The sequence below is a fragment of the Typopeltis vanoorti genome, chromosome 23 (genome assembly GCF_054136105.1).
Source record: "Typopeltis vanoorti isolate ZY-2024b chromosome 23, IOZ_Tvanoo_1.0, whole genome shotgun sequence".
NCBI classification, from domain to species: domain Eukaryota; kingdom Metazoa; phylum Arthropoda; class Arachnida; order Uropygi; family Thelyphonidae; genus Typopeltis; species Typopeltis vanoorti.
In genome coordinates, this window is record NC_143571.1 from 37,974,448 (window position 1) to 37,991,638 (window position 17,191).

Consider the following 17,191-nt stretch of genomic DNA (forward strand, 5'->3'; position numbering starts at 1 on the left):
CACTAGTTTCATCATTACCTTGACCACAACTCTAGTGATGCAGATTGGCCTATTATTAGAAGTCTCAGTTTTATCACCCCATTTGTGAAGCAGAACAATTTTGCCATTTTCCACTTCTTTGAAACTTGGACCAATCTAAAATTCATTTTAAAAAGGTAACTTAAAGCTGTTGTTAACTCCCTGAAACAAGACCTGTGGTAATAAATTATCAAGTCCCATGGCTTTGTTATCTCAATTCCTGATATATCTCCTGTTCACTCACCATCAGTGGTCTTTCTCTTATTCTCGCTGCTCTGAAGTTCTGCTTTATGTTACAATCATAATTGGGGAATACTTTAATGAACTTCTCATTTAATACCTCTACTGTATCCTTCTTAGTGATTATCATTCTCCCATTATTACTGATCATCACCATCCTCCATTAATCAATTTTTCTTTTACTGGCCACATATCGAAACTCCTTAGGATTTGTTTTAGCTTCATTTGCTAAGTGTTCCTCATACTGCACTTTTACTACCCTTACCAAGTGATTAAGGTGCAACTGATTTAACTGATTACTGCCATTGTGCTGCTCACACAATGCCTTTTTAACACTTCACAATGCAATCACCCTGAAGTGATAACTTCATGGTCACTTTCACCAAACTGGAGGAAGAGGTACCACTTTATTTACAATAATATTTTCTGATGAGCTAATGAAATCCAAGATCCTCGAACCATCTGTAATCTCTGTTATATACTACTTAAGATACTTGTCCCTCAAAAATTCAAGGAATTTATTCTCTTTCTTTGAAGATGTTGTCTGTTTATTACAGTCTATATTTTCATAATTGAAACCGTCCATAATCATAACTCTTTTCTTATTAGCCAGAACAATTTGCCTAAATATCTACTTATCCGTGCCTTCCATTTTACCAGGTCTACAGCAGCACATTACTAAACATTTCACCCTGTCCACTTCCACTTTCCAACATGCTGCTTCATAATCACTGTCATTATTTGCTCCTTGTATCTCCATCCTAGATGGGCACAACTCCTCTGCCATCATCAATAGCACTCCTCTCTTTTTCCCTTGTCTCTCTCCATGAAAGACTACATATCCCTCAATCTCTATTCCTGTATCTCACTTATTCCAACACGAACTCTATCAATGCTACAATTTCATTCCTCTTGTTTCGAATACTTCTAGCATTTGTAAACATATACGTTAACTCTTTTCTGTTTTTATAACAAGTCCCACTGATCCCACTTCTCAGATATGACTCATGCACACATACCCTGTGAATTTCTCTCTATCATCAAGGATATTAAACCCACCCAATGTCACCTACCCATCCTCGCCTATCTTAATCCTTTCTTGTGCACTCACATATCTGAAACCATCATCTACATTTCTCACACAGTCCCTCCCTGTCTACATTGACTCCCCCATTTCCATGTCCATCTTGTGTTACTTCCCTCTCATTGTCTTCACTCGTGCTACTCAGCTCCCCATTAGCAAAATCTCCTACCTTACCCCCCTGCTTTTCCACAACACCTCTTGTTTCTATTTACTTCAGTAATTATTTTCTCTTGCAGCAACAGTCTCTTCAACTGACTCACACCAAATTCATTTAAATGTAACGCATCTCTTTTATACAGTTCTATCCATTCCTCATATTCATCCCACACATTCACAAAATCAATTCCTTTCTCCGCACACAACTCTGCTTCTATTCTTCATCTTTGTCCTCCTTCTCAACTCCTCATCATCATACCTGGTCAACACGCTGACTACTCACTATATTATCTTTCACTCTCCTTAATAGCCTCCTGACACTCATCCTTACATTTTCCTTGTTACCAGTCAAACATTTGTGCCAACCTATCACTACCAACTCTTTTGCTCATATGCTGTTCTTATCCAATGTTTGGATCATCTTGCTCATTCTACCTCCCGGAAAACAAACCTTGTGCACCTTTTCATTACTGATTTCATCACATTACTGCTCTCAAATCATTAGATATTTTTTTCAAATCTTTCGTCCCATTCTTCCTCAAATTTCCATACTAATCCGTAATTATTTTCAGTTCATTTCTGATACATTTAATACTCTATGCATTAAGAGTTGCATCATCTTTACCAATTCCGCTTTCATCTCTTCATCTCACTGCCATTTACACAAGTCGCATTTTCACTGCTTCGCAAGTCCGCTGTCTTACTGCTCAAACTTATTCAAGCTTATCATGAGTACTAAAGGCTTTTCTTTTTCGTTCACTAATTGGTTTCTTAAAAACGGGACGCTTACTTATGTTTGGGATGCTACATTAAATAGTTCTATTAAAAAAAAGTACACAAACTTGGAAGAGCAGCGCGATATACAGTTGTAGGGCAATGCACGGGGTACACTGGATTAAGAGAGAGAACAATAATGTGTGTGTGCTTCACGTATTTCTCTGAGTCACTACACTCGTCTGTTGTAATTTGGTAGCACCAGGCATAGTCCACTTGGGAAAAATCGTGTATGAGCTGACGTGATTTCGTGTTTTGATGATTTTGTTCTCCTATTCATCTATCGTATATGAACAAATTCGCATACTACAGACACACGTTATAGCAGAAACGACGAAATGATCCTAAAAAAAAAAAAAAAAAAAAAACTCTCATATACTCGGCAATTGCAGAATGGTAGTGGCGCTCTTTTCGCATTAGCGTTGTTATGGAACGACGCAGTGTATGCTTATTGTAGATTGTCATGTTGTGTTGTGTGTTCAAGTTAGATGCGTGCTGTATTTGTATATATGATGAAACATGATTATTTCACTTCTTACGTTATCAGATAAGCGTAACTTCATTTTGTAATTTACAATATTTTTTATTAATTGACGTTGGGCATTGCGGGTATCGTAATCTTTCTTAACATGGATATGAAAAAGTCTGATACTAGTGGGAGCAGCAAAACTATGCAGGTAATATCGGACTTAAGGTTTTTTTTCTCCTCCCCAGCCAAAATTTTATCCCCTTCCTCTTTTGTTGGCTTGATTAATGTTTTTTATATACTAATAGAATGCCATCCTTGTAAATGTGTTGCTCTAGCTTGGACTAATTTTGCTTGACCCTAAGGGCTGGTCTTGAAATTAATGAAAAAATTTTACTGAGGTTAGATAGTAATTTTTATTGTTTTGCGACTATTTTGCAACGAGTTTTAAATTTTAATTAAAACATTACGAAAGAACTTTGAATCCTGTCAGGGACAATAGGTATTTCTTAGGACGTTGCTAAGACAGTCTGGTATCAGACCGCGGCGCTATGATTTCCCCCAAAAAACTTGCTTTTACTTCTGCAATGAGGCACACCTTAATGAGAACACATTCAGTTGAAAGATGCGGAACATTGATCGCATATCCTTTACAACTAAAGTAAACTTTTAAACACCCACCTACAGCTCTAATGTACTATAGTTTACGACCTTTCTTGAGTGGGCATAACATTAAAAAAAAAAAAATGTTTTTCATCATCATCAAATTCTTGACATTTACCACCAAAGGGTGTATAGGATAGGATAGTACTACATGAAATCTTTACTTCATTACTAACTTCCTATGTACAATTTTCCTCCAAATCAATCTGTTACTTGTCAAGGCTCCAACATTGTAAGATCTTATATTTCTATCTTCTAAGACACTTATTACCTTTTAAATCCACCTATATCTTGGTCTTCCTCTGGGTCTTTTTCCTGCCAACTTGGCAGAGAACACTTGTTTTGCTAATCTTTCCTCCCCCCATTTTGTTTAAGTGACCATTCTACCTGAGATTAGCACTGCTAACACATTCCTGGATGCTAACAATCTCAAGTTCTTTCCTTATATCATCCTTTTTAATATGATATTGCCATTGATGCCATCTGTAAGATCTTATATTTACCACCAAGGGGTGTATAGGATTCTTATTACCTTTTAAATCCACCTATATCTTGGTCTTCCTCTGGGTCTTTTTCCTGCCAACTTGGCAGAGAACACTTGTTTTGCTAATCTTTCCTCCCCCCATTTTGTTTAAGTGACCATTCTACCTGAGATTAGCACTGTTAACACATTCCTGGATGCTAACAATGTCAAGTTCTTTCCTTATATCATCCTTTTTAATATGATATTGCCATTGATGCCATCTGTTCATGCCCCTAACTTTCTCACGACTCTCATATCTGTAGTGTCTAGTCTTTGGTCAAGTGTTTTATTTTTAACCCAGCTCTCAGATCCATAAGTTAACATTGCTTTGAACACTGTCTTGTATACAGCTAATTTAGTGTTTTGACTAATTTCTCTCTTATTCCATATAAATTTATTCAGTTGACTTCCTACTATACCAGCTTTGTTGATTCTGTGGTCTATTTCCATATTTAATTTATCAGATTGGTGTCAATTGGTAGAGCCTCTGCTACTAATGGCTCACAAAAAGTTAAGCAAGTTTGAGCGTGGTTAGTAGTTGGAAGGGTTCAATTGTTCGATGAGTCTTTGGACTCCCTGGAGGTTTCAGGGAGATGTCACATAATAATAATAATAATAATAATAATAATAATAAAAAACTTCACTAAAAATTGTGCCTCAGTAGCTGAAATGTTTTACTTGTTCCATAGGTTTTCCATTCACAATGCAGTTGATATTTTCAATGATTCTGCCTATTTTCATTGCCTTTGTGACTTTGGAATCTTGCAGACTTGTAGCGGATTTATTTAGAAGTATAACATGTCAGCTCTCTGCATAAAGCAAAGAGCTGACATTAACGTCTCCAATTTTGATATCGAGTCTAATACCACTTTCCTTCATAATGTCATCCATGTAGATAATGAATAACAGAGGGGATAATGTGCATCCTTGTCTGAAACCAGATTTAACATTAAACCATCTTCCTGTACTTCCTTCAATTCTGACTGCTGACTTACAACTCAAATAAAGACTAAGTATTGTTTGATATAATGCCCCGCTAACATCATACAACTGTAGCGTTTTGAATAGCTTCTCTCTTGACACCTTGTCATATGCTTTTTCTCAATCTACAAAACTTAAATACAGATCTTTGTGATATTCCACGACTTCTTGTAAAGTGAAAATCTGATCCTGACAGCTTCGATTTGGCCTGAATGCAGCTTATTTTTCACAAAGCTTCTGTTCCACAATCCTTCTCAACCGTTTCTCAAGTATACTGGCATAAATTTTACCAGGAACACCCAATAGAGAAATACCTCTGTAATTCTTGCATTCAGTTTTATTTCCCTTTTTATATATGGGTACGATGAGAGCGCTATTCCAGTCATCTGGAATTCGTCCCTCTGTCCAGGTCCTCTGAACTATGCAGTGCAGCCAAGACTTTTATACCTCCATACATGAGATTTTCTGGTTGAATATCATCTACTCCAGCTGCCTTTCCACATTTCAGACTTTTGATCACTTTTTCTACTTCAAGTATGGATATGCATTCCTGATTGCATGCCTGGTCAGTATTTTTTATCAGTGTGCCGTCATCACTGCTAGTTCATTTGGCAATTTTTCAAAGTAATTACGCCATACTTCAAGGATATCTTTTTCTCCAGTCAGTACCGTCAACAGAGTGTAGCATAGAGGCAGTCTGCCTCATGGTGCGGCTTAATAAGTGCACTCAGCCAATATATTCAGCCATATTGCGGTAGGCACCATTGCTATACTAACAAGTGTAGAAAGAAGTTTTTCCAAGCTTAAACTGATTAAAAATTATTTGCGAACAGCAATGACCCAAGAAAGACTGGTTGGTCTAGCAACTATATCGATAGAGGCGGACATAGCTTATAATTTAAATTTAGAAGAGCTTATTATTATTATCATCACTGGCAACTCCAAGGAGTCGACAGAATCATCGAGGGAGGCCCTGAACATCATGTCGAGAACAACTGTTCGACATTCACACAGTATCTATCATACCTCGCCTTGAACTCATTCACACACAGTCATGGCACCCACAACAGACTCTGGCAGCTTATTCCACTCATTCACCACTCTCCAAGTTAAAAAAACCTAGCTCTAACACCATTGCTAACCACACTCTTGCCCAGCTTCCATGTATGGCCCCTAGTCCTCCCACCACCAGTCCTATTCTCAAAAATATCTTCTGTATTAATCTTATAGAAACCCTTCAGTAATTTGAATGTCTCAATCATATCATTCCTTTTCTGCATATCAACCAATTTCTGCAACCCACAAATCTTCAACCTGTTTAAGGTTCATTCCATAGACCTGCTATCATCTTGGTCACTTGTCTCTGGATCCTCTCCACCTCCTCCCCATCCAGAAGAAACCTTGGCACCCATATCTGGGCACAGTAGTCCAGATGGGGTCTTATATACATATTATACAGAGGAACAATAACTTGCTTGTCTCTGCTTGTTAAAGTATTTTTCAGCAACGAAGTGATTTGATGAGCTGATTTAGCCACTTTTGCGATGTGCCTACTAAACTTCAACTCCCTATCCACCAATACTCCCAAATCTCTGGCCTCATCAATCTCCTGGAGTACGGTTCCATCAATATGATATACTGCTGCTAATCTTTTCACCTCAAAATGCATAACCTTACACTTTGCCACATTAAATTGACATCCATTTTCTTAGCCCAGTCCTCCAAACCATCCAAATCATCTTGCAAAATTTTGACATCCTGTGCATTCACTATTGCTCTACCCAACTTTGCATCATCAGCAAACAAGTGAACACTTCTTCTCAGATCCTTTTCTATATCGTTAATGAACAAATTGAAAAGTAGTCGTCCTAGAACAGAACCCTGTGGCACACCACTAGTCACAGGCTGCCTTTTGGACTCTACTTCTGAATAAACCACTCTCTGATATCTCTGCATCAACCACCTTCCTATCCATCTCACCAACCCTATATCCATCCCCATATGCTGCAGTTTACTGATTAGAATTCCATGTGTTATTCTGTCAAAGGTCTTAGCAAGGTTTAGTAGAATCACTGTAAACCCATTACCTTTATCCAGTTCAGCCGTCACTGTGTTATAAAACGTGAGCAAGTTACTGAGGCACGATCTACCCTTCACAAAACCATGTTGTCCCCCATACAGTATCCCATATTCATCTATCCAATCCTGTATTCTTCTCTTGACTAATTTCTCCAAGACCCTGACAACGATTCCTGGTATGCTAATCGGTCGGTAATTTACAACAGCAGTTTTGCAACTTCCTTTATGCAATGGAACTATTTTCCCTTCTTTCCACCCCCTTGGGACTAACCCAGACCCGAGACTCAAATTAAAAAAAATGGTCAAGGGCACTGGCAATTCTTTAGCCGCTTCACGTATGACATGAGATGGTATACCATCCAATCCCACAGATGTATTGACATTGAGGTTTTGTAATAGACTATTCACCTCCACTTCATTCACCACAATTTCCGTATAATCTATTGGTTCATTCATTCCTGCAATGTCACCACCTGGATGATATACTCTTGCAAAGTGCTCGCTCAGTAATTCAATTATATGAACTGATTCGGTTACCTCCCTACCATCGTAATTCTTTAAAATCATTCTGCCATATACATTTTTTCTTTTACTTGCAACATATCGAAAAAACTGTTTGGGATTCTCTTTAGCCTGCATGGCTAATGTTCTTTCTTAATCCGCTTTTGCTTTTCTTACCACACTCGTTACCCTTCTGTCCTGCGATTTATACCGTTCATGTGCCTGCCGGTCACCTTTCTCCTTAAATTCCCTGCATAGTTGTTTATTTTTTTGCAGCTCAAGCTTAATGGTCGCACTCTAGGTATACAATCAGCCATTGCCTCATGCAAACACTTCTTAACCGCCTCCCATGCACTATCAACATCTAGCCCTTGCAGCTTTACATGCCATGGCACTGAACCAATCCAACTCCTAAGCTTGTCATACTTACCAGCCTGATAATTCCACATGTATCCTGTCTTAATTTTAAATTCCACATCTTTAGCCACCTCCCAAATCAAGACCCTATGATCACTCTCACCAATTGGTGGCAATGTGTTCATATTTGTTTCAGCCAAATTCTCAGATACAATTACTAGGTCAAACTCTCTCTGACCCATAGTAATTTTCATTACATGCTGTCGCAGATAGTTATCCCTTAATAACCGCATAAAATCCAATTCTTTCCTCCCATGTGTCCTCTCCTCCTTCCGATCAATGTTACCATAGTTGAAATCTCCCATAATAATTACCCTCCTTCCACTCATTTCTTCTATTTGCTTATGCATACTATCTCCACCATCTATTCCATCACCTGGTCTATAGCAGCACCCAACTGTATATTTTGTTCTGCTAGTTTCAGTCTCACACCAAATAGCCTCAAATGTGCTCTTTTCTCTATCCTGCAGTTCCACTTCTATTCTTCTTGTCTGTAGCTCATCAGCTATCATCAATAACACTCCCCCCCCCCGTCACTCCTGAACACACCATACCCCTTACATTCAATCCCACTAGCTATATCATCTTCTGTCAGCCATGTTTCACTAATGCCAATAACCTGTGGCCTGGAGTGCCAACCAAGGCCAAAAATTCTTCCTTCTTGTTCCTAATGCTTCTGGCATTAGTATACATGAATTGCAGACGTCCATTTGTCCCATACCTATTTTGATGCCTTATACTAACTATCCCATTCTGATTGGTTGTCTTTCGTACTCACTTGGGCATATTACACACACATTCATACACTCAACTGTCTCCCTAAAGTCTGCATATCTACTCTCCCCCCTCAATAGCTCTAATTTCCCTGATTCTGCACATCCACTACATTCAACAACATCTTTTCAAGTCTCCGTACACCAAATCCATTCAAATATAAACCATCCATCTTATATAAATCCTTTCGCCCATCGAACTCACTCCACACGTTCACAAATTCCACACCACTCCTCCTGCATAATCCACGCATAAATTCATTAGAAATTATGGCTCTCATTCTATACTCTTCACTGTCATACCTTAGCAACAGACTCACCATCCTAACTCTCTCACTCTTCTCTTTTGCTTCCTCAATCAATTCCTTCAAATCCTCTCTCATAGCCATTTTGTCTCCTTTCAGATCATTTGTACCTGCTACTACTATCAATTCTTTCACCTGCTGCTTTTGCATTCTAATTGACTCGCTTTCATCCTTAACGTTCACACTAAGTTGGTACGACTAGACAGCTTTATTGTGTGATATCTCTGTAGAGCATTATATTGTTATGTAATCGTTTTGCATTAGTGTTTCAGTTGTAATAAAAACAAAATAGCAATTGGAGGTTTTTTTTTATATTTTTGTCTTATAATCCATCAGCAGCAATATTTAATTGTTTGCCTCAGGGTGCGATCTAATTTCCGGGTGACGGCCTTGTTTCCAGCTTCATATCACCTTTATCATCTCTAATTCCTTTTACAGCACTCTTTCCTCCATTTTTGAGCTTATTCAACAACCTCCAGAATATCTTGCCACCTTGATATTTATTTTCTGTGTTCTTACCAAAGTCTTCCCATGGCTTTTGTTTAGCTAGTTACACAGTGCTTACATTTGTCTCTGTATTCTCTAAGAGCACAAGCTGACTTATTTGCTAGGAACTTTTGATATGCTTTCTTTTTTTCCTTCACTTCCTCTTTAACTTCCTGTGTTGCATTGTGATTTTTCTATCCTTGCAGACAACCTCACCACATGCCTCTCTGGCTGAATCAGTCAATGTTTTCTTCAGGGTTTGCCACTGAATATTTGGTTTCTGTTCTCAAACTCTTTCATTTTTTGTTGAATAATGTTTGTATATTTTAGTCTACAGTTTACATCTGAGAACTGCTCAACTTTTATTCCCTTAAAAACTTTCATACATGATCTTCTTTTTAATATGAAATTCAATTTTATCCTGCTCAGGACTACATGATGATCACTTCCAATTTCAATCCTCTGTACACTCGAGAGTCCTGCACCAGACAGAAAATATCACTATACAATAACATAGTCAATGAGACTTTTCTTATTCCTTGTGTCTTCTCTCCATGTGAATTTGTTCACATTTTTATGTTGGAACACTGTGTTAGTAATAACCAGCCCATATCCTGAGCAGAAATCCAACAGATATTTGCCATTATTATTAGCTTCTCTTTTCTCCAAATTTTCCCAAAATATTTTTGTATGTTTGACAATCAAGGACCAACTTTTCCTTTTTCATTGTGTCAGTTGCTTTCTCTAAAGCTTCAAAATATTCCTCCACTGCTACCCTAGTAGAACCTTCTGTGGGACCATAGGCACAAATAAGTCTCATTGTCCAGTTTCCCACTCTCATGTTGCCCACATCACTCTACTTGAGACTGCCTGCCATTCAAGAAGATTAGCCTCGAATTTAGTGTTGAATACAATGCCTACTCCTTCTTTCCCTTGATTGTCATTGCCTGAATATAACATTTTGTATCTATTGCTCAGAAAGATCTTGCCAGTTTTTGTCTTTTTTGTTTCAGTCACCCCTATTATGTTGATCTGGTACTTATCTAATTCCTCAGCTAGCTCCATTTCTTTGCCATTCAGGCTTCTTATCTTAGTACCGATCTTGAACTCTGGTGAGGTTGAGTTGGGGTGTGTTTTAGGATTTGTTCCTGTAGCTGACTTTTTGCTGTTCGCCCTGGTTCCCTGGCGAAAACAATGGGGGCCTTGTTTAACCAGGCTTACTAAACAAGTTACCATCATTTGGTCTGACCCAGGACTTGTATTTGGATTGCCAGCTTTCTTCTGGATGCACAATGTGTGTGTGATAGTGGATGGCTCCCTATTCTCTCACCATTCAATTAATGCTGTGGTTTCACAGAGTTCTGTCCTCTCACTAATCCTCTTCTGGCTATATATCCACAACCTACTTCAATTGACCTCCAACCCAATACACAGTTTTGTAGATGACAGCACACTACACTCCTCACTTTCATTTGATAAACCTTACCCTCAATTCCTATCTCCAAGCCATCCTACGATGGGCAGATAACCTCATCAATTTTAATGCTAATAAAACCCAGTTCCCATAAAAAAGAACCATTTTTTCCCAGTATCCTTTTTTTGACAATACCCAAATTTCCAGACAGTTTGAGATCTCTCTTCTTGGAATTACCCTCACATCAGACCTCTCCTGGCATAAACACATCACAACCATTGTATCCTCAGCTTCAAAAAAACTAGGATTTCTCTTTCACTCAAGACATTACTTCACCCCTGAACAGCTGTTAACATTATACAAATCACAAATCCTCCCAGCTGTTGAATACTGCTTCCACATATTGAGTGGGACCCTGAAAACTGAAAAGCTCTCTCAAAATGATTGACTCAATACAGAGGAGAGCAATTATGAGGGTGGTCTGAAAAGTTCTCATCCTCGACCATAGATGGCAACACTATCAGCATGATTTTTTTTTCTAAGTTGGTACATCTGTCATAAGCATCCATGTGAAATTGCAAGTCGTTCTATCAAGTAGTTTGTTTTATACAGCTGTCTGAAGTGAAAGTGTTGTCTGTATCCCTTGAAATGGATAATATCGTGCGGTTATAAAATTCTTTGTAAAAGAAGGTTTAATGCGAAAAGAAATTCATTCAAAGTTCATAAAAGTTTATGGGCACTCTTCTCCTTCATTTTCGACAATTAAGAAATGGGCTGCCGAGTTTAAACATGGCCGTACCAGCCTTGAAGATAATCCACGTGAAGGATGTCCAAAAAGTGTAACAACACCAGAAATCAGTGAACAAGTGCACAATATTGTATTGGATGACTAGCAAGTCAAAGTGCATGAAATTGCTGAGACTGTAGGTATTTCAAAAGAACATGTAGGATATATTTTGCATGAATAATTGCAAATGAAAAAGCTTTGCACAAGATGGGTGCTGCGCTTGCTCACAGCAGATCAAAAATGTACTCACACTCCAGTTCTTGGAGCGTTTTAACAATAATAAAACTGATTTCATGCATCGATTTATTACTATGGATGAGACCGATTCACTATTACACACCAGAATCCAAACAGCAGTCAGAACAGTGGACAGAAGCCGGTTGTTCAGCGCCAAAGAAGACAAAGTCGGTTCCATCAGGGCATCGGTGTTTTGGGATGCCAAAGGCATTTTGTTTATTAATTATCTTGAAAAGGGATAAAACAGTAACCAGGGAATATTATTCGAATCTTTTAACCAAACAGATGAGGAGGGGCTGGCAGATGAAAAAATTCATGAGAAAAGACCCGGTTTGCCGAAGGAAAAAATCATCTTTCATCAGGACAATGCACCTGCCCACAAAGGTGATTTGGCAATGGGAAAATTAAGGGATCTGCATTATGAATTGTTTTAACATCCACCCTATTCCCCAGATTTGGCTCCCTTCAACTGATGTCTCTTCTCAAAACTAAAACTCTTCCTCGCTGGTCAGCGTTTTTCTTTGAATCAAGAAGTGATTACAGCTGTAGAGGGGTATTTTGCAGAACTTACTGAGACCACTACAGGGACAGGATGATGGCACTGGAGCATCGCTGGAATAAATGTATTAGTCTTAAGGGAGATTATGTTGAAAAATAAAAATAATTTTGATATAAATTTGTTTTTCATTGTTAGTCTGAGAACTTTTCAGACTACTTTCATAAACTTATTAATGACCCATCTCTTACCAACTCTCTCTCCCCCCACTTTCGCACAGACATTTGGTTTCTGCAGTATGTATATTCTAAAAATTCTGGCTTTCATAATCTGTTCTTATCTTTTAACTAACTGAAGTCACTACTGCACTTCGTTATCACAGACTTGCACATTTGTTATTGGAAATATTTTCATTGGAAATACTCAGTACTAAGCTTGTTGGAACACGTACAGCTGCTGCTCAATATCCCTTTACTGTAAACCTAGAAACAAACAGAACAAGTTTCTTTTCTTCCTCTGTCATCCCTACAACTGCTGCACTGTGAAACAGTCTTTCCCCAGCCGTGTTTCCCAAGGAATACAATTTACAGTCTTTTAAATCGAATGTAAACAAGTTCCTCCTTTCCCAACCCACTACCCATACATGGTACTAATGTATTATAGGTTGATCAAGCAACCTCTTGTGTATGGGTGCAACATAAAAAAAAAAAAAATACCTGGCGATGCCCGAGCCAGCATGAAATTCTCTAATGTTGTACCATCATTTTATATTTTGGTTTAAGCCAATAAGAATACAATTAGGTTGGCTAAATTCCAAATTGCCAGCTCCTCCTCTTTTGTTCAGTATCCAGGTAGATACCTAACAGGGTGCACCAAGAGAAGGTGATTAGGATTGGACATTAGGTTAGAAGGAAGCCTTGGTTGGTTCTCCACATTCCTTTAAAGGCTATGTGGAGGTCTCCTCTCAGTTATTCAACTCTAACCCTTAAGCAGCCCCTTTTTTTTGTTTTTAACTCCCAAAATTTTATAGATCAGTGCCTGAACTTGTTGCTAAGAAATCAGCAACAGTCTGCTATACCAGTACATCAATACTTATGCCTTTTTACATTGTTGGAAAAAAAACAACAAAAAACAACTTTGCATAATAAAAGAATAATTTAAATTAAGAAGTCAATAAGCAAGCTAGTTTACATATTATATTTTTAATATGCAAGCCCAAAGTGCTCTGGCTTTCATAATCTGTTCTTATCTTTTAACTAACTGAAGTCACTTCGTTATCACAGACTTGCACATTTGTCATGCTGACATGCAAATCTAAGCATATATCTGTAAAGTATCGAATTATTGCATGTTTCAGTATTGCTAGTAGATATTAAGAATCGGACCTACTGGCAAGCAACCATTGCAAATGCAACTCATGTTCTCCAAATTGTTAATGGATTTATATATTTTCATAAACCTTGATATGAAGCAATGTAATAGTTGACCACTGAGTTTCATTAACTAATTAGTACCGTTTTGAAGAAAATGAAGCAATCGTGCTTGAGGGGGCGGGGATGGAAAGAAATAGAATTTTCACTGGATATTGTCAAGTAAACATTAACAAATTGTGATATTTCTAGCAACTAGTAAATTTAGCTTGAGATGCATTTCATTTATTTTTTTTTTAAATTGGTCTTTCATTATGGTAACAAGTTTCATGTTTTCTGCATGTTTATCATTCCCCCGACTTCTTTCTAATCAATTAAAGCATTTTTTTTCTTTTTGTTATAAACTTTCTTTTGCATGTTTGTTTCTTATTTCAAATGATTTAACATGAAGTTTCTTTATAAAAATAGTAATATCAGTTAGCTTAATAAATTCACAGTAAATACTATTGAAGATAGTCAGGCATCTTAGTACCTACATGGTAATCACTATGTGAAGTTTAAATAAATGCATTTTCCATTCCTTTAAACCACACACACACACAGGAAACATACAGATAAGGAGAATCCCCTTTCTGTAAATTAAGTTTTTAATAGCATCACTGTTGATAAATGCAGGCTTGGTCAGCGAAGTAGATAGTGTGTATGACTGAGTAGGTTGTGGGTTTGAATCCAGCTATGGGCATAGATATTTTGTGACATTATAGTATAGCTCACCACTCTGCAACAAACTTTACCCCTTTGTTTCTGATACTCCTGGCATTCTTGTACAGACAAAATCCTAAAAATCCTGCATGCTCTTTGTGTGCTCACTTCTGTAGTGTGTGTGACCCAGATGGAAAACTTGCATATCTTTCTATCTATGTAATGCTTTACTTATGCTGACATTCTTGCACATGTTTAATAAGTCCAAACTGGATGAACATTACAATCATTCAATCTTCATAATTATTTCCATGATAATGCATGTTCCTATCATTAACACAGTTACACAAATACCCACTCTTTCTCTCAGTTTTTTACTATTCCTCCCATCATAAGATAGTTTCCCTGACTCTGTTAGGTTTCATACCAATTAGTAATTTGTCAAGACTTCTGATACCAAACGTATTCAGGCGTATGCTATCCCTCTTATACGGATTCATTTTTCTCTCAAACTCACTTCACACATCCAGAAACTTGCATCATTCCTTTTGCACAGCCTACATGTCGACTCATTTGCCATTATAGACCTTGTTAATTCATTTCTATCATAATCTAGGTAATATACTTAGGATTGTCATTTTGTTGCTCTTCACTCTTGCTTCCAGCAATCCTTTCATTTCCTGTCTCATATTCGACTTATCACATTAAGTCATTCATACCTACTAGAATTACCATCTCTGTTGATTTTCTTTTCTATTTTTCAATTGTATTTGCTACATTTTTAATTTTTGCTTTGGGAAAACTTTAAATATTAACCTGGTTATCAATCACATGTTTTATGGTAGTTGCCATAGTATATAATATCTTTCTTTTTATAATGGGAATGTATATGCTCCAACTTTTGTAATAGTGTTATAAAGCATGGCTTTATAAAGGGTAGGTCCTGTCTTAGTAATCTATTCACATTTTATATTAAAACAACAGTGGAATTGGATAAAGGAAATGGCTACACCATGATACTGGTGGACTTTGTAAAGGCTTCTGACAGTGTACTACATGGAAAACTATTACAGAAGTTGGAGCAAATGGAAATGGATATGCTCCAACTTTTGTAATAATATTACAACATATATTATGGTATGGCAACTATACCATACCATGTTATATGGTATGATATAGTATAGTTGCCATACCATATAATATCCTTCTTTTTTATAATCGACTTTACCCATCTTATTTTCATTATGCAATATCTTATCTAATTTCATGCTTTGTTGTTTCTCAATTTGCTGCTTAATTTTCTTGTCCTCCCTATGTATCTCTAATTGCCTCTTTATTTCATGTAATTCCTGCATCATCTGTCTAATATTGTGTTTTAATTTTATGATTTCAGAGGCTAATTCATTTTCATTATCTTGAGTCAAGTTTTGTCTTCAATAGGGCAAGCCTTGTTGTTCTTGGCTTTTCTGTTCTTGTTAAAGTTCTGTTTTTGGTGCCATTTCACAGCTTTATTTAATATTGCAATATCTCAATAAAAATTTGTTATGAAAACACCAAATACTATGTATACTACAAAATACTAATTTTCTAAGAACAATAATACAAATAATACACATAAAAATCGTCAATTTTACATGAGCACTAAACAAACTGGCTGCACACAGTGTAGCCTCAAACCCAAATTATTCACAAATTCTAATTTTTATATTTTTGTAGACTATTTTCTCACTTGCTTCTTTCTATGAATGTTGGAATAAGTGAAACATGGTTGAATGAAGATGATATCCTAACAGGAATAGAAAGGGAAGGATACTATTCTTTTCACGACGATAGAAAGGACAGGACAATAAGTGAGGGGGGGGAGTTCTACTGAGGATAGTAGGGGAATTATGTTCACATAAGGTAGACATGAAAGAGGGAGATAGTGGCAATGGTTATGAGGCAGTGTGGTGTAAAGTGGAGGTTGACAGGAAGACATATTTAGCTAGATGTTGCTATAGGCCAGGGATTGTGGAAGGTGGCGATGAAGAAATGTATAAACAACATGGGTTAGTGAACAAAGGAAGTGTAATTATTATGGGCTATTTTAATTATGGTAGTATAGACTGGAATAAAGAGATAGCATTTGGGAATAAGGAAAATGAATTTGTCGAGTTTTTGAGAAATAATATCTCGGGCAGCATGTAAAGGAGGGCATGCAAGATTGAGAGTTTTAGATCTGATCATTTCATCAGAGGATGTAATTGTGAGTGAGGTTTCACGTTTTCCTCCAGTTGGTGAGAGTGATCATGAAGTGATCACCTGGGTTGTGACTAGCCATATGCAGACTTCTGTGAGGAAAGGATACATGTGGAAGTACAAGGCTGGTGATTATGACAAGCTTAGGAGACAGCTTGGAGCTGTAGCATGGAAAGGAGGAGTTGAGCAGTAAGGAAATAAATGCTGCTTGGGAACTGACAAAGAAATATAATATAGCATCAATATGTGAATGTATTCTGAAGGTCAAAAGGATGAATACAATAGGTGTAAAATGGATGAATGAAGGGATTAAGCATGAAATCTGAAAGAAGGTACTTTGGAATCAATACAAGATGAATAATGATAATAATCAGTTACATGAAGAGTATAAAGAACAAGTCAGGAGAGTGACTGACTTAGTGAGGACACCAAAAAGTGCAGCATGAGCAGAAATTGACAAATCAGGCAAAGAAAAACCCTA

At 37.3% G+C, this 17,191-nt stretch overlaps 1 protein-coding gene across 1 annotated transcript in view; it reads left to right on the forward strand.

The window, feature by feature from the left end:
• The first annotated feature begins 2,715 nt into the window (after nucleotides 1-2,715).
• The window catches only part of LOC150093786 (uncharacterized), a 374,903-nt gene continuing 360,427 nt past the window's right edge, over nucleotides 2,716-17,191 (forward strand). Inside the window, exon 1 of the mRNA XM_090412515.1 lies at nucleotides 2,716-2,949. Within this exon, the coding sequence (XP_090268641.1) occupies nucleotides 2,902-2,949 (48 nt within the window). The 5' untranslated portion in view covers nucleotides 2,716-2,901. The remainder of the gene's footprint in view (nucleotides 2,950-17,191) is intronic.